At 47.2% G+C, this 25,479-nt stretch overlaps 1 protein-coding gene across 1 annotated transcript in view; it reads right to left on the bottom strand.

Annotated features, from left to right (window-relative positions):
• RPA1 (replication protein A1) overlaps positions 1-25,479 on the bottom strand; it is a 276,446-nt gene that overhangs the window by 84,850 nt on the left and 166,117 nt on the right. Inside the window, exons 7-13 of the mRNA XM_086955196.1 lie at positions 20,893-21,028; positions 19,984-20,086; positions 16,386-16,454; positions 15,907-16,099; positions 15,228-15,367; positions 14,195-14,343; positions 11,560-11,692 (exon numbers count right to left, since the gene is read on the bottom strand). Of these exons, the coding sequence (XP_086811322.1) occupies positions 11,560-11,692; positions 14,195-14,343; positions 15,228-15,367; positions 15,907-16,099; positions 16,386-16,454; positions 19,984-20,086; positions 20,893-21,028 (923 nt within the window). The remainder of the gene's footprint in view (positions 1-11,559; positions 11,693-14,194; positions 14,344-15,227; positions 15,368-15,906; positions 16,100-16,385; positions 16,455-19,983; positions 20,087-20,892; positions 21,029-25,479) is intronic.

Genomic DNA, 25,479 nt, shown 5'->3' on the forward strand with positions numbered 1-25,479 from the left:
ATGGAGAGACAGGGAGAGAGCGTCAGAGTGACAGATGGCTAGAGAAAGATGAGGAAATAAAAGGGAGGCAGAGATGCATAAAAGAGAAAGCAAAAGAAATACCGAGACTAAGAAAAACAGAGCCAGGACTTTACAGAAAGAAAAAAAAAGAGGAAGAAAGAATGTGAAGTCAGAGTGGGGCGGGGGAGAGCTCTTTGAAATGTGAAGCTCTCGGCGAGGGGGGAGGAGAAGTGAGCGGATCCCTTTGAAGCAAGAAGTGTGAACAAGCAACAAATGGCTTTCATGTGGTGATGAGAGGCAGGCGGATAGAAGCGCGTTCACGAGACCACATGCACTTCTGGAAATCCGCATTTTTCAGAGCTTAGTTTAGCTCTTAGTTTAGCCCCAATAGTCCCGTCCTATTCATTCCTTGTGGAATGGAATAGGACGAGACATAAAAAAAACAAGCATTTACAATGCAACGGTCTCTCCTTTGACAAAGTTAGAGCTATTGGCATTGTAAATGACAACATTTTTATTTGTGTTGGTTTTGAAAATAGATAAATAAATGGCACTGTCATTTACAATGCCAATAGCTTAATCTCTCGCAAATGCCACACACAAACACACAGACCCACACAGAGTCCCACACACATACATACCTACAGAGCCACACACACAGAGCCACACACTTCCAGTAGTCGGTGGGCAGCGTGGAGTAGACAAGCACCCAGCCAGACAGGGCCAGCAGGAAGGCCACGATCTCCCCGCCATTCTGGCCATGGTCACCGGCGAGGGTCACAGGGCACAGGTGTCAGAGCTGAGGGCACGGGTGAGGGCAGAGGGCACGGGTGAGGGCAGAGGGCACAGGGTTAAGAGCCGAGGGCACAGGGATGAGAGCCGAGGGCACAGGGATGAGAGCCGAGGGCAGAGGGGCGAGAGCCGAGGGCAGAGGGGGCGAGAGCTGAGGGCAGAGGGGCGAGAGCTGAGGGCAGAGGGGCGAGAGCCGAGGGCAGAGGGGCGAGAGCCGAGGGCAGAGGGGCGAGAGCTGAGGGCAGAGGGGCGAGAGCTGAGGGCAGAGGGGCGAGAGCTGAGGGCAGAGGGGCGAGAGCTGAGGGCAGAGGGGCGAGAGCTGAGGGCAGAGGGGCGAGAGCTGAGGGCAGAGGGGCGAGAGCTGAGGGCAGAGGGGCGAGAGCTGAGGGCAGAGGGGCGAGAGCTGAGGGCAGAGGGGCGAGAGCTGAGGGCAGAGGGGCGAGAGCTGAGGGCAGAGGGGCGAGAGCTGAGGGCAGAGGGGCGAGAGCTGAGGGCAGAGGGGCGAGAGCTGAGGGCAGAGGGGCGAGAGCTGAGGGCAGAGGGGCGAGAGCTGAGGGCAGAGGGGCGAGAGCTGAGGGCAGAGGGGCGAGAGCTGAGGGCAGAGGGGCGAGAGCTGAGGGCAGAGGGGCGAGAGCTGAGGGCAGAGGGGCGAGAGCTGAGGGCAGAGGGGCGAGAGCTGAGGGCAGAGGGGCGAGAGCTGAGGGCAGAGGGGCGAGAGCTGAGGGCAGAGGGGTGAGAGCTGAGGGCAGAGGGGTGAGAGCCGAGGGCAGAGGGGTGAGAGCCGAGGGCAGAGGGGTGAGAGCCGAGGGCAGAGGGGTGAGAGCCGAGGGCAGAGGGGTGAGAGCCGAGGGCAGAGGGGTGAGAGCCGAGGGCAGAGGGGTGAGAGCCGAGGGCAGAGGGGTGAGAGCCGAGGGCAGAGGGGTGAGAGCCGAGGGCAGAGGGGTGAGAGCCGAGGGCAGAGGGGTGAGAGCTGAGGGTAGAGGGCTGAGAGCTGAGGGTAGAGGGGTGAGAGCTGAGGGTAGAGGGGTGAGAGCTGAGGGTAGAGGGGTGAGAGCTGAGGGCAGAGGGGTGAGCTGAGGGCACAGGAGTCAGAAGCGAGGGCCTAGGAAGAGCTGAGGGCACAGGGCAGGGTAAGAGCTGAGGGCACAGGTAAGAGCTGTTCCAATGGCTAGCCTCCATTTATGGAGCTAGCCAATGGAACAGAGAGGCGGGTTAAGGCCCCCTGATTCTCAAAAGATTTCGCTTGCGCAGTGGACGCCAGGTGAAACCTAAAAATGATTCCCAGACTCTTATTACACTTCCACTCTTATCACAGAAGGCACTCTCATCACGTCCTGCACTCTCAGTCTACTACGCTCTTATCATACCCCAGACTGTCATTGCACCTCCACTCTTATCACACCAGACGCTCTCATTAGGTCCTACACTCTCAGTATACTTCGCTCTCATCATACTCAAGACTCATTACACCTCCACTCTTATCACACCAGGCACTCTCATTTTACCCTACTCATTGCACTCACTCTCATCACACCCCACAGTCCTGCCAGTAGCACTTTGGCCCTGGTGCAAGCAAGGAAAATGACCCTTGTGACTGCTGATGGTGGTAGTAAAATACTGCAATGATCATGGTTCCGCGGGCCCCTGTGCCACTGCACCTGCCGCACCATTGATAGCCACACCCCTGATTTTCATTACCGCTCATCCTCTCTCGTGCTGTCTCTCATTGTACCGCACACTCTGTCATCACTTCCCATGCTCCCCTCACGTTCTTGCACGTGATTTCGCTATTACTCCGCTTCTGCTCGGATCCTGCTGACTCTCGGTCCGTCCGTCCGTCTCTCTTGTGAAATTGTGCGCTCTCTGCACCTTGGATTCCTGCCTCAGTCGTCCCTTAAATCTCCCCTAGTCCTAATCTCTTCCTCTTTTCTGCAGTCTCGGAGGAAAACGTCCGACAGAGCCACGGGCTGACAGGGTGAGTAGGAAGAGGGCCGAGCTAGAGACTGTTAGCATGGGGGAGGGAGGGAGCGCGAGATGGGTGGATGAAGGGAGGCCGAGAGTGAGACTGCTGGAGTGGGAGACAGGGCGAGTGAGATGGAAGGGGAACTAGATTCAGAGAATGCGTGGGGGTAGGAGACCGCTGTAGTGCTTGAGGGAGCACCAGGTGGGTGAAGACAGACGGCGAGGGTGAGACGGCTGGAGTGAATGAGAGCAGTGACAAACAGAAAAAGGGGCCAATCAGGTTTTACTTCTTTCAAGATTAGAGACACTCAGCCAACATGTCCTGAGCGGTCAGGAATTTATTTTCAGTTTTTTTCTTTTTTTAGAGTTTGTGATACATTTAATTTTTTCGTATCGAAGAAAAAGACAATTTGTCAAACAATAAAGAATGCATTCAGAAGACAAATGTGCACAATATATACATGTGTTCAGATATGTACAACATCAATATTCAATTTGCGAAAGCACCAGAAACACATTACAAGAAAATAAATGAATTACATTAATAAAATGCCTAACATTCAATATTTAGAATAGGCACCAGTCCTTCAAATAATAGAACACAAGACGGGCGGACAACATAGTTTGTTGGGAGTGCCTGCTAGTCTTGTTAAGCCAGGGATTAGATGTTTATAGGGTTGCGCTGCTAGGGACAGAGAAGATGGTATTATTTTGTGTCCCAGGTGGCACCCTTCCTCTTTGCCCCTGGCTCAAGGTCAACGCGTTTCGAACCACACGGCGTTTCAGGGTTCTCCTCAGGACTTGGACTGGGTGGGATCATAGCTGTGTGTGGACTTCATGGTCGCGATGGATGTGGGCAGCAGCCTAAAGTGGGCACACGTTGTCTGACTTTAATAGACACTCATGGCGTGTTCTTCGGGGAGAATACAGCCTCGCGTGAAGTATAATTTTTTTTCAGGCGGGTGGCCGCAGGATCGATTGGTGTGGCCGTACGCTCCAAGTGTTCGAGTTCAGTTCGAACTGGTAGAGCGGCGAGCTTCCTTCTCGGTACTAAGTCGTCCAGCAAATGGCGAGGGAATCCCGCGGGCCAGATAGGATGATTTAGAAAGGCCATATTAGATGGGCGTGGCTGGAAGTAAGTGGCAGTTGACTGGAGTGAGAAGAAATTGGCTAGTGAGAGTCGGGGGAGTTATTGTGAGTACATGACACTAGAACTGAGAGATGGGAGACTCTGGAGTGAGGGGGCAGCCTGGGCACGTGGGAGGTGCAGCTAGGGTCAACCAGAGAAGGGCAGGGCGAGGAAGAGGTGCCCGTAGGGAGTACCAGGTGATTGTCAGTGAGTGGGTAGGGAGTGGCTAAAGTATTAGGAGATGGGGCAGTGAGCAGGAGAAGGGCAGAAGGAGATGTAGACAACTGTGTAAGAAGGAAATTGCATGAGTCCGAGGGGGAACAGTCGAAGGGAACAGGACTCAGCTGGAGTGAGTAGGACTTAGCTGGAGTGAGTAAGAGTCAGCTGGAATTAAGATGACTCAGCTGGAGTAAATGGTACGCAGCTGGGGTGAGTAGGACGAAGCTAGAGTAGGAGTCAGCTGGATTGAGTAAGAGTCAGTTGGAGTTAATCGGGCCCAGCTGGAGTAAAGAGGTCTCAGCTGGAATGGTACGATTCAGAGTGCGTAGGACGCAGCTGGAGTGAGTAGTAGTCAGCTGGAGTGAGTAGGACCCAGCTGGAATAAGTAAGAGTCAGCTGGAGTCAGTAGGGGTCATCTGGAGTGAGTAGGAGGCAGCTGGAGTAAATAGGACTCAGCTGGAATGAGCAAGAGTCAACTGGAGTGAGTAGGATGCAGCTGGAGTAGGAAGCAGCTGAAGTGAGTAGGATGCAGCTGGAGTTCGACGCAGCTGAAGTGAGTAGGAGTCAGCTGGATGAGTAAGAGCCAGCTGGAGTAAACAGGACCCAGCTGGAGTAAATAGGACGCAGTTGGAGTAAATAGGACGCAGTTGGAGTGAGTAGGAGTCAGGTGGGGTAAAGAGGACGCAGCTGGAGCGAGTAGGTGAAGGCAAGAGTCCACACCTGTCAACTCATCTGACAAACAAAATTCCTCCCCATGCTTTCAGGGGATCACCCGCACTTTTGAGTCCAAAGGTTGACAGGTATGCGAGGCCGCTGGAGCGATGGGAAGTGGGCAGCGGGAAAGGCGTGCCTGGACAGAGTGGAAGATCTTGGGGGGAGTAGGACAAGACAGGAGTAAGTACGAGTCTGCTGGCATGCTTAGGAGTCGGGATGGTGAGTAGAAGTCACCCAGGGTGACATTGAATCTGGCTAGTAGGGGGGCAGGCGAATGCAAGATAGCTGCATAGTGCAACAGAAGTGAGTATATGACGTCACAGGGTTTGCCCTGTGACACGAAGCGACATTTCTCCAGATGACTGTAAATCACACTGCATAGGCCTCTCTAGCACCCCTCCATCCACCCCACGGGCCAGGAGATTCCTGACACCAGTACAGCCTTATCAATACCTGCACGGTACACACCACTGATGCACAATGCAGGCGTGTGTCCGCCCCAACCTCCTGCTCAAAGCCTTCCGTCACTGGAACCGCAAGGTTTCTTTAAGGACGGTACAGAATCCCCTCTCAAAGCCCCGCTGTTTGAGGTTAACCTCAAAACTCCTCGCCCTCAGACCCCCTTAGCCCCCTTGACTCCCCTCCCCCATCTCCTGTCACAATCCACTTCCTCTTCGCTGAACATCTGTTATCGGACAGCCCTGCTGCTCCAGACGGAGGGGCATGGCAGATAAGAGACCAGGGTTTCGGATCGATCTCGCAGGGGGTGGTGCTGCACCCCCTCCATCTTTTTAAAGAGCTCTTCTTGTGGCTTTTATTGAAGGTAGAATGTGACATATGCCAAATAAGCCTCAGTCAGGCGCGATGAGCAGCAGCCTAAAGGAAAATGACCCCCTCCTCGAAAAATGTGGTAGGGGACCCTAAAGTGTCATTTGAGCAGGCCATACTTGCATTTTTGCAAAGGCATAGCGCCAAAACTCCCTCATCCTGGCTGCAAGAACCAAGGCTAGCCCCCGGTGCTAACACAATGACTGCAGGGAATACGATAGTTAACAAAGGAGTAGCCGGTGCACATCTCGGAATGCAATACCTGGTTGAAGCGCAATCTATTCTCTGAACTTCGAAAATTCCTAATGTTTACTGAATTTCAGAAAGTCTGATAGTGGAGGGGATTGGGAATAGTCAGACGCAGCCTCTTACACTGAAAACAAGCTGAGGTGCTGTGACAGCGGGAAGGGGGGCAGGAACAGGCACACGGACAGCGGGAGGGGGGCGGGAACGGGCCCACGAACAGCGGGAGGGGGCTGGGAACGGGCACACGAACACCGGGAGGGGGGCGGGAACTGGCACACGCTGGTTTAAAACGGCATGGCGGAGCTTCTCAAGTAAGCTACTGCCCGGCCGCCATCTTCGGACAAATGACCAAAACAAACCTCCCAAAAAAAAAAAAAAAAAAAAAAAACACCGCCCACCGCCGCAATGACGTTCACAAAGGGGCGGAGAGCGAAAAAAAAAAAAATAATAAATAAAAATCGCTGGAACGCCCACGAATCTGTTCGGGGAATGAGTGACGCATCTCTGTTCCAATGGCTAGCCTCCATTTATGGAGCTAGCCAATGGAACAGAGAGGCGGGACAAAGCCCCAGACTGATTCTCAAAAGATTTCGCCTGAGCGAACGCTGCTGCGCAGCGGATCGCCAGGCGAAACCTAAAAAGGGGGGTCTCAGTGTTATCAAGGGGTTGTCCTGAAATCTGTCCTGGTGTAAAGGCCACAATACTCTCCATCACTCAAGAGCACAGGAGGCAACAGAAAAGATACCATGAGATGTTGGTCAGGGGGACACAGAACGGCTTGCCAGTTTTGGCCTGGCCCCTCCCCGTTTATCTTTCACTCCAGCCCTATGTGATCACTAGACCAGCTCCCACATCATGAGCACACCGGCACAAGCCAGCGCAGCCATACTGCAAAGAGATGCAGCCCCACCACCGCAACACTACAGTGATGAGGCAGTGACACCCCTCCAGCCATTCAGTGAGCTCCCCAACCCCACAACAGCAGCCCCTCGATGGAGGTCATGGATCGGGCGCCTCAACCACAACTTCAGAGGCACAAGGGAGATGGACAAGGCCATCAAGAGGTCGCTGCTCATGCACTACAGAGGCGGGGACTTTTACAATCTGTTTGAGTCTCCCAGACACAGGTTATGACGACGATTTCGATTCCTCAGTGCTTAACAGGTATTTGGACTTCAAGCTTTTCAAATGGTGCCAAGCCAAACAGTCAGATAATGAATCTGTCGACATCTACGCACACCTGAGAAAGCTCGTGAGCACGTGCACCTACCACGACCAGCGGGAGGAGATACAGACCCAACTCATCCAAGGGAGTCGGTTGGTGGTGCTACAACGGTTAATCCTCAAGGTAGCCAATATCAAAGGCCCATATCAAAGAAGAAAGGGTGGATGCCATCCAGAAACCCCAAGGCCCTGCTTGCGTGGCCCCAAAAATGCAAATGAGTGGGCACTGCGGAAACTGTGATGCTGAACACTCATCTGGTCTCTGCTTCACAAAAAGAAAAATCTGCTCCAGGTGCGGCAAACCCAACTACTCCGTGAAGGTCTGTCTGAGTGGGAGGTCGAAAGCCACCTTAGGGAGGCCACGAGGGATGTCAGCCAACATTAAGCAACTTTCGCTCAAGGACCCACTAGGGCAGGAAGATGTCACCTCACCAGGTCCAGGAGTCGACATGGATGGAGAAGACAACGTGCACGCGGTGTCCTTTGCCAGCCGCACCAACCGGCATAGGTGGCCGCCTCCCATGCGCACCATCCGAGTAGCGAGCTCCACTGTAAGAGCACTCCGACAGGGGAGTGTCCATAAATGTCATGTACTCAGAGCAGTATGAGCACACCTCACACCATGCTCCCCGTGTCCCCCACCAATGCGAAGATCACCACCTACAGGAGATGGAGTCCCTCCCTATGCAAGAGGGGATTGAAGTGGAGGTAGCCTGCAAGTACTTATACACCAGGGTCAGATTTCATGTTACGGACAGAAAAAAAGCACGCTATTCAGCTACCACACAGCAGAGGAGCGGGGGCTGGTGTTCTTAGCCAACCAAATTCACGACTCGCAAGTGGACGCCATCCTGCGTAAATTCATGCAGTTATTCGAGGGTCTCTGCAAGCTCAAAGACAAGCAGTTCAAGCTGACCATGGACAACACGATCGGGCCGACAGCACAGACACCGAAGAGTTCTCGTCCACCTAAGACAACAGGTGGAGGAAGAGCTACGAAAACTGGAGAATGTGGTCATTATTGAGAAGGTCACTGGCCCAACCCCCTGGGTGTCACCCCTGGTCATCGCCATAAAGTCCAAGCAGCTAGGAGCCATCAAACTTTCTGCTGAAATGCACCCCACCAACCAGGCTGTGAAGAGGAAACGCCACAGGACACCCATCATGGATGATATTGTAGCCGACCTCAATGAGGCAAAGTGGTTCTTCAAGCTCAACCTCAACTCCGGGTACCACCAGCTCGAACTTGCCCCTGAGAGCTAGTATGTTACTACCTTCTCTACCCAAGTGGGCCTGAAATAATACAAACCTACTGAGTTTTGGGGTGTTGTCAGCCGCAAAGGTCTTTCAAGTCAGCCTCGGAGCCGTACTCCTGCTGGAAAATTTAAACAAAAACTGGGTACCCGTGTCGTATGCAAGCCAAGCACTATCAGAAACTGAGATACAACCAAATTGAGGGAGGCACTTGCCATCAAATGGGCCTGCCAGCACTTCCACCTCTATCTCTATGTCCAAGAGTTCAGGTCGATTACAGACCCCAAACCACTAATTCCCTTGTTCACTGGAACAACACGCTTAGCACCCCCAGGATAGAAAGGTGGGTAGTGCAACTCTAGGCCTATCGGTTCAATGTCATCTTTTGCCCGGGTGATAGCAACCCAGCCAATTACCTGTTGCGCCATCCCATCGCGGCAGACATACAGCAGTACCGCCGAGTACAGAACACAGAAGAGTTTCTAAAGATGATCACCCAGGAGGCAAGCCCCAAGTCGCGGATGCTGGAGGAGATCGGGGCATCAATCGACCAAGACGGGAACCTGGCAAAGGTCAAGGAGGCTTTGACATACAGGCAGAGGCAGCGTTTTCTGGATGGCGCCCGGTCGCTGACAGCGGAGGACCAATTTGTAAGGCAACAACTGTGGAGAGTCCGCAGTGAGCTCAGGGAAGGAAATCACTGAGTGGTACTTTCTGGCCAAGTAATTGTGATCCCAAACAAACTGCGGAACAAAGTTGTTGAACTTGTCAATGTCTGGCACCAAGTGGTGGCAAAGACCAAGGCCCGTCTCCGCAGCAAAGTGTGGTTCCCCGGGATAGATGCCCTGGTAGGCAAGGTTATTCACTGATGCCACTCATGCACGATCACATGGGGAGATTCGACCCCGGCACAACTCCTCAAGAAGAGCCCAGCCGTGAACCAAGGTCGAAAGTCAGCATTGACTTTGGCTGCTTCCCCGAGGGCTGCAGCACCGTAGTCATGGGCTCTCACTCGGAGTTTCTTGTGTTCGAAGTTGTCTCGTCCACTGCTTCCCCCTCACCTCCTAAGTAAAGGCAGTATTCGAAAGAACATTTATAATGCTCGGCCTCCCGGACGAGATCAAGACAGACAACTGACCCTCATTCCAGTGTCGAGAGTTCCAAGACTATTAACCATCCCTTGCCATACGGCACCAGAAGATCACACCACAATGGCCACAGGTAAATGGTGAGGTGGACTCTCAACGGGGCCCTGTGGATTGGGGTTTAAAGGGAGAAGACGCCAAAAGCTGTCTCCACCAATTTCTGAACACCTACCGACAGATCCCACACAGCACCACTCGCTGTGCCCAGTCATCTGCTGTTCCGCAGCCCCCCCACCTGACAAAATCCCAGCAGATCCCGTCTGGCACCCAGCAGCGTTGAAAGGAGAGGCCACCCAGGCCAGGAGGGAGTATACCAACCAAAAGGCGAGCCTCGTACGAAGGGCACACTTCCCCTTGCTATATGTGGGTGACTATATGGTCATCAAGGACAGGTAGCAAGGGTGGAAGTTCAGGACGCCATACAAGCCAGAGGTTTGGAAGGTAATCACCACCAACATCACCATGATCTCCGCACGAAGAGGGGCACGAGTGGTGACCAGGAATGTGTCCTGGTTCAAAAAGGTGGTTGGACCCCGACTAGGCAATGAGCGAGATGTCAATCCCGAGGAGGAAACATACGAAGTCACTGATCTGGCACCCTCCACTGCACTAGGCAAAGTGCACAACGTTCCAGAGGATGGAGTGATTCAAATTGAAACCCTGCTTTGCTGAACCCCTGAAGGTGGCACCCCCTCGAGTAGCCCAGCAGGGACAGCACCAGCTCCCGGAGCCAGACGTATGGTCTCTGGCTTCTGGCTGTATCGTGCCCCCAGTCAGCAAGTCAGACTTTGTGTGTTTCCTGCATCCGGAGCGGCGGCTGAGTGGCATGTAGCCATTAAAGGAAAGGAGGGATGTAGAGAGCCACTCAGCCTCTACACAACAAAGCTGCACCCTGTAACACCAACAGTTTCCTTTGTTCCTGTCCACGGAAGTGCTTCATCCTTCCTAGAAGCGGGGCGGCCTACTGTATCGGGTAACTGCAGCAGATAGTCAGCAAAGGCCGCCAGAGGTTTTAGGCAACAAAGTAGTGACTTTCTAAAGTCACCTCGCTATTAAAAGTTTTCTTAAATTCGATCTCGGGTACGAGTTGGGTTTAATGTAACTATTATTTTGATACCTTGTATCTGGTAGTCCAAAATGGAAGTAAGCACTGAGCGTGGTGGCTAGTGTAACTCAATTTTAGCTAATGGGATCACAAGCCTTACTACAGTGAAAACGCCGATTTCGAGTTTTAACTATCAGGGCATGTTAAACACAGGACACAGTTGCCTTTGTTTTTAATATTTAGCACCCTGCCTAGTGGGCAACCAAGGCCTTTCCTAGGAGTGGGTTATTAATATTAAAAAGCAAAGGTGTTGTTGACCTTACAAAAGGGTTTATTTTACCATCTCAGGCTGGCAGTTTCAAAGCTGCCCAACTAGGCTGCAGTGGCAGGCCTAGTCTCACATTTTCACCATGTCAGTGTATTGATGTTACAATTAAGAGCAGCAGTAAACTAGCAAGATTTAACTTACTAGCCCTTGGTACCTCTTTCACCATATACTAAGGGGAAATTGGTATGTTAAATGTATCAAACATGCACTAACCATCTGTGCACATACTTTTGGAGTCAGCACACTTGCACCGGGGCCTGGACAGCAAGGTAAAGAGCACTTCAGAGTAGAAATAAAACAGCACAGAGGCTGTCAAAAAGTGGGGCCAAAAAGTGCCCTTTCCCTACAACTATGTACATGTAAATTCTACAAAGAGTGGGAACAAGTACAGGCAATAGCCAAAACATGTATATAATGATGTAAAGGCAAGAAGATAAGACAAAGACAGCTTCAACTGACCGAGTACAGGGCTATTGTGTCCAGCTAGAAAATGCTTTGTATTAATCCCCAAGAGCTCAAAAATAATTTGCTTAACTGATAAAGAAACATTGATTTGGAAGCTTCAATGCATTTATATGTTTTTTAAACAATTTTACCTCAAGTCCTGTAATTGCCCTGAATAACCAAGATTGTCAGACCTTGTATTACAGGCGGACTGTAACGCACATCTCACCTTCTCTCCGTGGCCCAAGTTCTCAGATTTAACTTCGGACAGAGTTTTCCAGTTGGTGTTTCCACCTCCTCCTCCTCCGCCTTTCATATCAGAGATGGATGATGCTTCCATTACCTGACCCTCCGAATCGAACCTGAGGAAGAGAGATTCAAACAAAGTTGTTTCTTAGCCGCTTGAGGAGGGGTGCAGTGGAAGAATGTCAACAAGTGGATTGTTAGATATTCAGTGGGGATAGAACGGACCAACATAACAGCTTGGAGATGTAAGTTTTGAGAGTCAAGGTGCTCTGCCCACCACCACTACTGACAACCATTGCACACGTAAATGTGTCCAGTCGCTCTGCAGTAAAAGTTCACTACTGGTTAAAGAAGTCCATCCTGGCAGGTGATTTTGCTGTAAAAATCATTGAAAGCCACAAAATGCATCAGTACACTGATTGTGACCACTGTCATTGGAGCGGAACTTTGTAGACCACCTCAAATACAAAATGAGCCAAATCAAGCCTGGCTACAGACCAATTATGGCCCTCACTGGTCTAAATGAGACCAGTTTAGCTGGGTTACAAGACTGCCCCTTGGGTAATTTCTGATGTGTATTGTCGAAGAAATATTTTGTTGCCAATACAGGTTCGCCTCAGAGGCTGATCTTGAGTTGGGTATCTTGAGTATTTCAACACACTTACTAACACCAGTAAAGAGACTAGCTACTAGAGCCTATCATCAGAACTTTTCTTATCTCCATTCTGTATCCCATGTTGTGTGGTTAACAGTAAACCCAATTCTGAAATGTTTGACACAGCCTCGATACTATTTGGTGTTTCGAATACTGCAATGGCAGTACAATCAGGCTCTATTGGCAAAAGGCAGTTGCCGAAAATATTAAATATAACCTGACCCTTCTCCACTCTAGGTTGAAATCTGAGTGCAGCTTGGAATCACAGGTTTAAAATCAGTGATTCCGCCGCAGCCTCCAATCTTCAGTTAAGGTTATGCAAAATGAAGCAATTTTTAAAAGTGAAATTGCATAAAATTCCATGGAATTTTCACCTAATTACGCGCCATCATATTAAAATGTGGTTTAACAGTCTCATTATTCCTCAGTCGATTTTTTTTAAAGTATCGCATAGTACCAGCAAGAGGCTGGTTCAAGGAGAAAATGTCCTTTGGTGAGACATTTTCCATGCAAATCAGACGCCTTCTGGTATCTCTAGAGACTTTTTGAGGTGCATGAAATTGCATAAAGGAACATTTAGCAAATTTCACTATATGATATTTTTTTACTTTCACAGCCAAATTAAAAGTGTGTCCAGCCCTAGATTCAGTGCCAGTACAACCACTTTTTATTTATTTGTCAAATGTACTACAGGGTCACTTTCACGCATATACTTTCAATCCCCTTCTTTCCACTTCAGTTCCCCTGCAGCACCAGAAGCGGCTCCGGGCAGTGTAAGTGCTATATCAAGCAGCCATAATGGCAAGATATGACGGTGGGAAACCTAACTCCTACAGTAAGTAGCCAAACATTCGTCAGTCCTCTCAGCTCCCTTAGCTTTTTTGGACTACAGAGGTCTATAATGGCTGAAGACATGGCTCTGGGTCTTGATCAGACCTTCACAATGTTTGATCACTTTTGGTGAGCAATGCATGCCACATCATGCCTTCCTCCTGTGAAATGGTAAAGCACTTGCAAGAACGACAGTAGCATGACATAACGGTGTTCTCCAGTAACAGAGTACCAAAACTTATTTTTTACTTTCTTTTTCAGAGTTTAAATTCTGAGACATGTTCCAGATTGGTTCTGTCTTCCAGACTACAATGTTTGTAGAAGTGGAGTTTGATTAGTGCATCAGACAGTAGGATGCAGGTGTTACATTTTCCCTTTAAACGTACACACAAAGGTGGAACTGTAAGCTAGCTAAAGGGAAGCTGTGAAAAGAATATACCAGCCACTTATCCACCATCTGTGTGCGGTTCAGGAAGCTCTCAAGGAAATTTAACAAAAGATAATCGTCAAACAAAGGGGACCAGATTGGAAATAGTGCATTCCACCAGGGGGCCAGTTCATGCAATGGTGGTGTACAAACCAGGCTCTGGTCTATGCCAAACCGAGCCAGTGCCTATAAAGGCAGAAAGAGCGAAGCAAAGGGTAGATACCAGGATGAAGCGTTTGGTGGGGCAGTTAGCTGATTACATTTGTGTAGCTTGGGATGGGAATTTAACAAAATGGTTTGCATGCACACACGTCGAGAACCATTAATTGTCCTGAAAGGTACATATAGAACAGCGTTCGTTTTCAGGACCTGTTTTGCGAGGTAAGTGGTCTGATGGAATGGGCCACCCAACACCTCAAGAGATGCAGGAATCACCACACATTCCGCTTTCAACATTAAAAGGGAGGTGCTTTAAAAGGTTTTACAAACTCGAGAGAGACTTGCTCACTGCAGAACAATTAAGTTGTTCGAATAGCTGAAAGCATGATTTGGGGCATGACGAGAACTAATTCAAAATGCACTTTTTTCATGATGTTTTCTTGAGGTCAAATTAGAAATAATCATAGTACACCATAGAGAGAATATAAACTCCCCTAGCCCCACCACCAGCCACACCCAAAAACGAACATATCCCTCATGGCGTACCATCCACGAAGTTTGAAGGCCTCTGGAATGTCTGGGTTCAGAATGACCGTGCTGGAGGACAGCACAGAGACAGAACGTCCCCCGAAGTCTGAGAGCCGTGCACCTTTGATGGCCACTACCGGTTGCCGTGAGCCATCAAACTTTTCTGCCTACAAAAGAAGACATGGGTCAAGAACTACAAATCCACATTCCACTCCTGTTCCCTTATTCACCAAGTAGATGTGTTAACATTATACACACTGTTGTAAAACAATATCACCTGCCCTGCATACTCACAAGTAGAATATTAAACATACAGCTGAACATAATGCGCACAGATACAAATCCCTACATAACAAAGGACCAGAAGACCTTAACAGCGGCATACTCTTTCACTAACCTACCAGACACCTAAGCTCTGCCTCACTCGCACACTCCCCGCATCTGCAAAAGAAAAACTGGAGGTCGCTCATTCTCCTACATCGCACCAAAGACACAGAACAACCTTGCTCAGCACTTCAGAGCCTCCTCCTCACGTCTTGAGTTCCGCAAGAAGCGGAAGACCTGCGTTTTCGTATAAGCACCTTGGGGACCACACACCTACTCAAGCACCTGGATACCTTCTTGGGTGATCTGTGCGCTATACAAATCAACATAACCTAACATAACATCCCAAAAGTATAACCATATCTTGTCTCACCCTCCCTACCACCCCTCCACAGATATTATATTGATCCGACTAAAATAGTCTGAGAACTCCATTCGGCAGAGACTTTGCTCCTCCAATTCTTTAAGAGAAGTCCATATCACTGACCATGCCAACACAAGTTAGCAACATCCCCACCTCCAAGCCCACACCCGACGGGAACAACTGACTAATTCCAGTCAAAGGAACATAGTATCAAAAAGCCCATTCCTCAACATGCTCCAAATCAGAGTAGGAAGGAATTTAACATACAAGTATTAGATTAGTATAGTGCTGTAAATGGCTGAAAATAGCATGTGATAATACAGTACGAAAAAAGGACCAGAGTATGTTCACCAGAGCACTTACATCCTCTCCCCACAGAGTGGTAGACACCATTTTTCCAGATGTGTCCATCAAGTAGATGTTTCTTTTTGAGACCTCACGGTTGTTCGATTTCACAGTGATTTTCGAGACATCTTCATAGCTCTTACATATTCCAATGATATCTGAAACACAGACGCCATGTATTACACGAAAGGCCAGCATGTAAGCTCAAAAGATCACTGTAGTACAACTAGTTATGGCTTTCTTCAATAGTTAAGACTTTGGAGACATACACTGCAAAGTCGCAAGCAGCGACCACCTGTCCCAGGGTACCTTTTACTCAAATTACATTGAAGTAGAATGTGCTCCAACAAGGGCCTCTTAACCAGCTCTCGCGTTGTTTATGCTGGGTCTTCAGGACTTCACAGCATAAATTCTAAAACAGACCTTTAAACCCATATACCAAAAAACATCCTTCTTGTAACATAAGTTTGCAGATGATATGCTTTCCTTCAACACATACCTGGAAATCATTGATTGAGGATTCCCTTTGGTTGTTCTGCAATTACTCCTACCACAACCTTGGGATCCACCTGCCCAGATATCAAACTATGGAGTCCTTGCTCTTAATAAGTCACTTTTCTACTTCCAGCAGCCTAAGCTAATAGTCAATGAATTACACTCTATATTCCCCACCCTATCCTCAATTCCCGATACTTACCAATCATAGAGTCTTTGCTTTTATTCTCCAGATCATTGATGGGCACAAAATCAAACTGTACACTGGGGACATCGGAGGAGTCTTCACAGGGGATAACCGAAGTCTCATTGTTGAATGTCATCTCATAGTCATTTTTCACAGCTGTGTACTGCTTATTGGCTATCTTCAGAGTGCCTTTGGAAAAGTAATACACCTGGAAAGCAAAGTTATTCAGTGAGCAAAGTTCATTTCACTGCTCTACCACACAGCAAAACAGCTGGGCACTTGAGAGGCTTGCTTCAACGAAGACCTGGAAGATATGTCCAGTCAAACCAGTCCTCGAACCGAAAAGGGATCCTACCCTATATGACCAGTGCCTGGCCTAGAGCTGGACACCTATTTCACCACTTGGAACAGTTTCAATACACGTCTGCCCATAACTCAGACACCTTCAGACAACAGCCAACTCGCCACACAGAGGATGAAAACACAAACAATACCTTATTCAGCTCGATGAGGGTGTAGAACTTGTCCACCTGTTCATTGAATGCCGTGGCTCTGATCTCACCCTATAGGAAAAAGGGAGGCAATGAGATCTGAAAAACGAAACAGCAAATATACTTGGAGAGACGCACACAAGCTTCCTAAGATGTGCCAGAGCGAGATAAGAGGACGAAACATTTCTAAAAATATGGCATAGAAACAGTAGTGTGACTGGTTAAAAAAGCCTCCATCAGCTCTTATGCCTGTTCCATGATTAAGTAGGTGAACTATTTACAGAGGGACTTAAAGGCGTGGCTGAACTGAAAAAGCGCTGGAAGGTAGTTGGAACAGGCAGCATGGAATGTGCCCGAATCAACTTGAACTGCTGGTAATTCAGAATACATGCCTTCCTCGTCTCCTTACGTGTCATTACAGATGAGACCAGAGGATCCATCAACTGTGGCTACCAGTGGAGCTTCCAACAAACTATAGAAATCTTGGCTAACCGTTCCAAATAAAAGTATCCAGGGCCTTAAGACAAGAGGAAATAATAAAAATCAGTGACATTACCAAGTACCAACTACATGCCCTAGGACATGTGGAACAGGCCAGATCTCCGAGATATACCCACATGACGCAGTTCTTTTTCACTGCAATATCGGAGAAACATAAAAAATAAATTACCACCACTCCGTAGATCAGAAAATGCCACAAATTCCTACAGCAGCAGTAACTTAGTACATTAGTCACTTAGTCACTAAAGGCACTGAAAGAATTCCTTACATAGGTTCCTTGATGTTAGGATATTACTTCCCAGATGCCAATGCACATACATTTGATTATTAGCCACCTTGCTGGAACTGAGGTGGACATGTAAAGCACCGATTATCCATGGGAGGCAGGAGATTTGTTACATGCTTTCAGATTTCTGCTTCAGATTTTGCTCATTACCCAGAAGATGTCAGAGTTCCGGGAGCAGGACGATTTGGGAAGTGTCCTTAGGGATCAAGTTCAGGCTTGGTATTCTCACTATCTAGTCTAGAGGGTTCATGCAGCCAGCAGTCTACAGTTGCAACTTTTGCTCAGAGAGCTTCTCTTATTAGTAAGTACGGACCCTTGGCCCAGCTATAATAAGGCGTCGATCAGGGCACAATTTTGGATCAGTTTCCTTAGAATCTGCCGCTATGTAACCTGACCTGTACTAAAATCTAGAGGAAAAAGCCATGCATGTTTGCGTTTTGCAAATCCAAGACCATGCAGGTCAAACTTCTTCACACCGGTCGTCTGAATTTCTAGCTGGTCCGATAATGACAGATGAGCCAAAAAAACACAGGATCACATGACAAATATATGTTGCATGTTGTAGCTTACACAAAGGATATTTTGTTGCCATGGAGCTACCAATCACTTCCCTGGACCCATGAAAGAAACTGGTTGCAAACACCTTAGCTCCTGTGCTCTTCACCACATAGGCTGTCCACAACACGACAAGGATGACAGTTCCTGTTCGATATACCACACTGCGATATGCTCAAAAGACTATGCATGCATTCATGCAGGGATTTCTACCCTGAAATATAAAACACCCTTCGGAATATCACAGCCCTATGAAGTTCTAAATATAGCATGCGAGTGCTGAACCAAGGAAAGGTAGCAAAACATGATGAACTGAACAAAAAGTTTATGTCACGATGGAGAATGCCACAGAGCATTTGAGGCAAAGCTTTCAAGGAGAGCATGCAGCAAGCACCTCAAGGATAAATGGACTGTCAGGTGTCAGCTAGCTCGGAGTACCAATTACTAAGCTAAAGCAGCAAACATCTATCGGGGGAATGTCATATGAATCAGTCGCCATTGCCTGTATTGGAATGAAGAACTGGGTGTGGACATGGATCTGTGATGTGGTACATCGCTCTGAGAATTTTGCAATTGAAACAGGATTGAGGTTTCATATTTGGACATTTTTGTGTACGTAATTCTCTGCAGTTGCTGAAGCATCGCAAAGGACGCTTTCAATATGTTTAATGAGAAATATGCAGGTCAGGCTGCCAGGCTACACACTGGCCTATCTATCGCATGCATACATACAAGGAAACCCTGTACCTCACACATTGTAACCCGTAAACAGAAGTCTCTGCACAGAAGATCATTTTCTGCACCTGATATACACATGAGCTAAACTAAGTGTTCTCCAAATGCAACCTTGCACAGAGGGAACTAGAAACCATGCCCACCCCTTCTCTTTGTAGCGCTACTTGGAGCCAGAACACTAGAAGGTTCCAGATCCCTACGCTCCTCACCCCTAGTGATAGCTGCAGAATCTGACCTGGGATCTATTAATAGAGCAGACTCATTAAAAGCAACATTCAGAACCATGAATGTGAGCGAACCCTTCTGAAGACATGTGGCGAGGAGGATTGTGCCTGCTCGCTGATTAACTTCTTGCTCCTGCCCAGCCTTTGAAGTGAGCCAGCCTTCCTACAAGAGCGCCTTAAGGGCACTGACTGGAAAAGGTGCACGAGGAGAGCGTTCACTACACCAGAAAGGACACCTTGCATGCTGAAGTATGCTTGTCTCAGTGAAATGGAATGTGACAATACATACAACTAAGCTAGTAAGAAACCACACTATTCAGAGCTTTTCCGACCCTCATCAAGGGTAGTAAGCACTATATAAATGCAATGTAAATAAAGAAACATCCACCCTATGAAGCCATATCACCCCAGGCCTCGCAATGCTTTACCATTCCACGAACAACTACAGGGGCAACCCACCAACCTGTACCAGGGGCAGTCAATATTTATTCCTAACAGTTCAGGAGAGAATTGATAAACAATTGTAATCTATTCACACATAGGTAACTGCAAACAAATTTTACATTTACAAAAAAGAGAAAGATAGAAAAAGGAGAATAGGGAGTCCCTTTTCTCCTTTTTACAATTGTTGTTTAATTGTTGTTTATCAATTGTCTCCTGAACTGTCACTACCATTCCACTCATTTAAAGTTCCACCTCCCTTCAAAGATCAAAACGCACTCTCAGTCCCACTAAAATCTCATTCGTTTGCACTGCTCCCACTATTCCACTACCCATCATACTCCAAATATCCTGCCGCATCTCATGACAACCGAAATGTATTTACTTTCTACTAAGAGAGGTGCATGATCATCATGGTGAGGGGGTGAAATGTGAGCTGATAGGTCTGTGCTGTAGTCTGAAGGTCGCACAGTACAGAAGAAACACAAAGCAGAAGATCACGGGTATTAGAAATTATCCTCAGTTTGTGTTTAATGACTCCATCAGTCAGTAAGGATTCTCACAGCCAATCCATGCACTCCGATTCCCTGTACATGGAACCACTGCTTTCTTGCTGGGTACACATACTACACAAATATTACATAAATGCACCCAGGATGGGCCACAAATGAACACGGATGTGCTCAATTACAGAAAATAAGCAACAAGAAATATTGAACACGACTGCATCTGCAGTCGGAAACACTGCAAACGTGTAGAATGTACAACAGGGAATTGATCGAGAGTAGAACATGAAGCAGGATTCATTGCGCATGCACAGTGTGGAACTACTATCAGAAAATATTGCATGTAAGCTTACGCTTTCATCCACCATCTCAATGGAGAACAGCTTCCCTTCACCTCTAGAGTTGCTCCAAGTTCGGATCTGGCTTTTATTTGTCACACGAGCACGAATGGTCCACCTGGAACAAGTGAGCAGCAGGCAATGAGGTCAGCACTAAAGCACTGGACGGAGAGAGTGTGTGTACGATACTTAAGTGTGAGGGGGTGAAGACAAGATGATCGAGAAAAGAGGCCAACAAACAAAGTCACAAAAGAATTGAAAAACGCATGAAAATCAAAGAACACATGAGCAAGATACTGTGGTACAAAATAAAAAAAAACCTGAAGTAACAGGCTAAGAAACAGAAACCGGCCTCCAAAGCAGAACTTAAACTAGAACAGGGGACAGGTGCACAAAGAAAAACAGAAGGCAGTCAAGAAAGCACATTGCGGCAGAAGGCTACAGAAGTGTGTGATGAAATCAAGGGATCACATACAAGCAAGGGACCTAGATGTGTTCAAGTGCAATATGCACTAAAAACAGTGTACCACTGGAATCTTAAAGTTCGGGCCACCAACACATTTATCAATCGGCCTAGCACTGCTGTTGTGGACCCCTCCACTCCTCCCCATGACCAAAGCAAGCGCTTTCACAAACATCCTCATGAGAGGAACTAATGTTCTGGATAAACGCCGGTGGTGCTAATAAATGATGCATGCCTTCAGCAAGTGGGACATCGTGTGGACGATAGCTTGCACATGCACTGACTCAGGGTGGTGGGAGAGAGAAGGAAGAGGGACAGATGGTAGAAGGCATGGTGACGGCGACTGTGTAAAAACAGCAATTAAGAAGGTGGTAGCACGATTAACGATTCGTTGCTAGAACTCTTATTCATCTCGTTTTCACATCCCACCTAGAGCGAGCGTCTGATTAGAAGTGACTCACTTGGACTGGTACGGGTTTAAGCTGGCAATGGGAACAACCTTAGCCTGTGATCCTCCGGGCGTGTTAGGGGGGCCACCACCAGCTCCGACCTTACCAAATGGCTTGGAGAAACCCCTGCTCATAGGAGCAGCAGCAGCTGAAAAACAAGGAAATGAAATGTCTTAAAATACATTTGACCAGGGAAAGAGACTGCCTCTACCTTCCCAAAACACATTAAATTAGCCACTGCTCATCACAACAGTTCATCACATAAAACAACAGAGGGCAGACAGTGAGCAGAGGGACATCACAAGAAATTCTAGAGGACGACTCCTGAATCAAGACGTAAACTTAAGAGCTGAACGGTAGCCACACTGAGATCTCATCACAAAGAGGTGGTTCGATCTAATGATCGATGCTGCGGAACCAAATAGAATATATGGGGACATGTTGTAAAGAGACATCTGTGTAAATCGCCAACACATTCTGTAACCAAGGACAATCACCAAGAGCCAAGTTTGCTAAGAACCCTCAATCTAACTACCAATTACAGCTGATAAAATATCAGTCACTGTCTATAAAACATTGCTCAATCTGATAGTTTACTGGTGACCACTGAGCGAGCCACTAATAGAAAGTCATGCAAAGATATTCCTCAAGCTAATCATCTGCTGCTGGACCCAAGGAAATTCGCCAGAAAGGAGGACTGCCCCAACTACTGCACTAATCAAGGGCAACAACCACGAGATGTCAAAGAGCCCCATCAAACCACCAATCACTGGTACGAAGAGAAGATACCCCAGGAAAGGTCTACGAAGACTATACTTAAACTAATAACTATGGCAGAAACCAAAAGCAGCCGCCAGGGAGCAAATTCATGAAGAGACATACCAGTCTCAAGATTCTGTGCTGAATCAAAGTGCAACTACCAGCAGCCAATTGCAGACCTCTCTAAAACAGAGCTAAACTCAAGCCAAGCAGGAAAGTAGATAGCAGGAAACACATCTATAAAGTGAGTCCTGTCATCTAATCACAAGCCACTGTGAAGCAGATAGAGAAATAAAGACACCTCAAAAACATCCACTGCTCAAAAACAGTCAACATAAAAATCATAAGGGGACCTCACAGATCTAATTACTAACCACTGCTTAGCCATGTGACACTCAAGACAAGGGACGAGCCCAGAAGGCGATCCTCCTACCTCAAAGAAGTCTGCAAACAGAAAAATCAACCAACCCAACCAAATAGGGGTAGCCACCAAGAAAAAAAATCTAAAAGAGAACCATAATTCCGCAGTACATCAGCAGGGTGCCACCAAGTGTGCACAATGCACTATGAGCTTTGAAAAGGCAATTGGGCCCGGGAGTCAGGTCTGGGGAAACCTGTAAAGTCTTCTTTCTGGTTTTCTTTTCAGTAATAATTAATAAACTACTTTCCCGGACCAATACTGTGAGCTGGCAGCAATTTCGGACCAATGTATAGATCCAGTAAAGCAGGGGTCTCCAACCTTTTCTGTAGTGAGAGCTACTTCTGTCAGTGAAAATCATTGTGAGCTACTGAAGGTCAAGCAACTCCCGCATTGTTACCATACACCCCCACGCCTACCTCCATTGACTTTATTCCCCATGCCCATAGAACCATTTGTGTCAGTGAGTTTGTGATCTTTGGGGATGTATGAACATCTATGCATTTGAATGTGATATATATATGTGTGTGGGTGACCGAGAGCCAGTGTTGTATGTACTTGTGCTACAGGACATGCCTTTTCGCCATACCAGGCACAGTTACATGTACACAAACATACAACCATTTTTTTTAATGGGACAAATTTAAAGTCCAGAAAAAAAAAATTCTGCAAAAATGTTATTTGAACATTTCAACATTTATAACCCCTTTCTCTGCATTCCAACTCTTCTGTGTTAGCTTGGTGTCTTCTGATTCGCTGTTCCTCATCACTTGACAGGCCAACCTCTTTGAGGGAGGGCTGTTGCGTTCTATTGTCAACCATGTGCACCTTCAGTGTCTAGGACTGAAACTCCGCATAGGTCTTGCAGTTCTGCAAATTTGTAGTGAAAGTTGGAGCAGCATTTAGAGGATGTTTTTTCCATCTATCCTAGCTGTGTCACCTCCTCACCTTCCTGCATTATTCAGCCATGAGCTCCTGGCCAGACAGGTCCCCGTCAGGGTTGTGAAAATGGGTCATTCTCCCCCCTCACCACTCCACCCGACAGTTTCTCTGTGTTTGGCCTCCAATGGTTAGTTGGTTAAAATCTATCTTGGTGTCCTAGACGATCCATCTTTTCTTCGATTCTCTCGGAGCTCCTCCATCCTGCTTCCAGACCCAACAGCGGACAAAAGAATCTGAAGATGGAAACCACGCACAGGAACCTCTGGGCACACATCAGAAGTCACAGAGGGGACAGACAGACCACCAAATGGTAATCCAGAACAACGTCCACAAAAACAACAAAAGAAGAACACAAAACATACAAATTTGGATCTAACCCTTAGAAGGCGGATAATGGACGTAATATTATTTGGTTAAAATGTTTGACAAAGCAAAGAAGAAGTAATTGTGGTAAGAAATGATTACCCTTTTAAAATTACCCAATGAAATTTCTCAGCCTCAACTTTTACAACGTACTTTTATGGAGTAATTTAACTAATGCTGTTCGTACAATGTCCAAGAAGATAAATACACTCGCTGGAGTTGTAGTTTTTATATTATCGTTAATGGAAAAGTCAGCATTAAATACTTACTATAATTTAGATACACTGACCCAGTTATTGCAAAATAGAATGGATCAAAAGAGCAAAGAAGAGACGAATATCCTTAAATACAATGCAAATTGAAATGTGCGATTTTGGGAACAACAAAGCACTACTATTCTCTCGAACAACTAATACCTTCCCAGTCGTAAAAGTCACTGAAGGGGCAACACACACAGTTGTAGTCTCACCTATAGAGACTGATCACATTTATTAGCCAAAAATCTGTTTTCCAAAGATAATGTGTAATTAGACTGGGCCCTCCATTTCAATACTTAAGAAATTACTCAAAATGGAAAAGTTGGTACTCATGTGAAAAGAACAAGGACTTACAGGCCTGCTATTGTAGAAACACCCTATGCATAGTAGTTGTCCTGGACAGATAGTGTGGAACGTCATATTACTGAAACGTTCGCACTTCTCAGTTACAGTGATCGTAATACCTTCCTCAGAGTGGTATATGACAAATGTGGTCTGCAGTTAGAGGGTGCATCTTTGGCTGTCTTTACCACTGGAGTGCAGTATGCCAGAAGCTCCTTCATTAATCTTAAGATTTTTTTTTTTTTTTTACAGATGCCATGCTGTATCTGCTCAGATGCAAACCTCATTGAAGCAAGGCACACTGCCCGGTAGAACCCCAAGCAGCTATTACATTTCTCAAGACATTAGGATCTGCTGGTGTCCCGCCTCGACCAAGTACGTCACAGGAAAGACAACTAACACCCCTGGATGAAGAATTCGGAGACCAACGTTGAATATTTAAGGAGGTTCCCTCTTCCTGAAAAAAATGGATTACAGACTAAAACGTCTAGTACAAATGTAGTAGCAGTCACCGTTACTATAGCATTTCATCAAGAAAAGGACAAATGCCGAGATTGCTGTGATATACACTTTGGGGTTAAAATAAAACACCAAGATTGTGGGTGGCAGCACCTGCCCCTTCTGCACAGGTTAATGGAGATTGTAGTGGGAAGCTTGATGGAAATTCAGAGAATGGTGCAGCATGCAGAAAAGTCGGGAAAAACAGGCAACAAGCCCCTTGAACAGGACTACACGCTACAGTTTCCTGTCAAGCGAAGAAGTTAGTGGTAGTTAGATGGAGCGGAGGTGGACCGGTACTAGCTCGCCAATCACTATAGATTTAATGTTCCTAAATTGCATCTGTTGCAATGCAACATTAAACTGGGCGTCTCCACGATACACATGATCACACTGCACATTAGAGTGATACATAACTCGAAGGGTATTAGCTTATTAATCAGGCAAAGAATTTCAGTAGCATTTCTACAAGAAGTCACAGACAGAAGAAAACTTGGTTAAAGAAGGGGGACACAGCCATTTTCTTCTCATATAATTTGCACCCCAGGAGGGTCACCAAGTTGAAACAGAGACTTAAGATTCAGACATACTCCGCCTGTATCGGACAAAGATGGCAGATATCTTGGAGTGTGCTGCACAATAAAAAATTGCCTTAGTCAATATATATGGGCCAAACGTAGATACTCCACACTTCTATAAAGTGGTGTTGACTACCTGTATGGGAAAAGACTATGTATGTGGAGGTGAAAATATCATTCTTGACCACAACAGTGCAAACTTGTGGACACTGCACAAGAGAAATCTCACAAGCAGTGCCTTCACATTCTATTCTAAAGCATACAACGCTGAATCAAGAACTGGTTACTCGTTCGTGATGCACACACATGGAGAGGGTGGACAGAGATCCTGCATGCACGCTATCAGAGCAATTTTTGGTGCTGTTCTAGCTAATACTTTCACTCTCATTGAATGCCTTTAAACCGTGGCATTTTCTGCGGAGTCATTGGAAGAGGAGGTATT

The sequence above is a fragment of the Lissotriton vulgaris genome, chromosome 2_1, assembly GCF_964263255.1.
Source record: "Lissotriton vulgaris chromosome 2_1, aLisVul1.2, whole genome shotgun sequence".
NCBI classification, from domain to species: Eukaryota; Metazoa; Chordata; class Amphibia; order Caudata; family Salamandridae; genus Lissotriton; species Lissotriton vulgaris.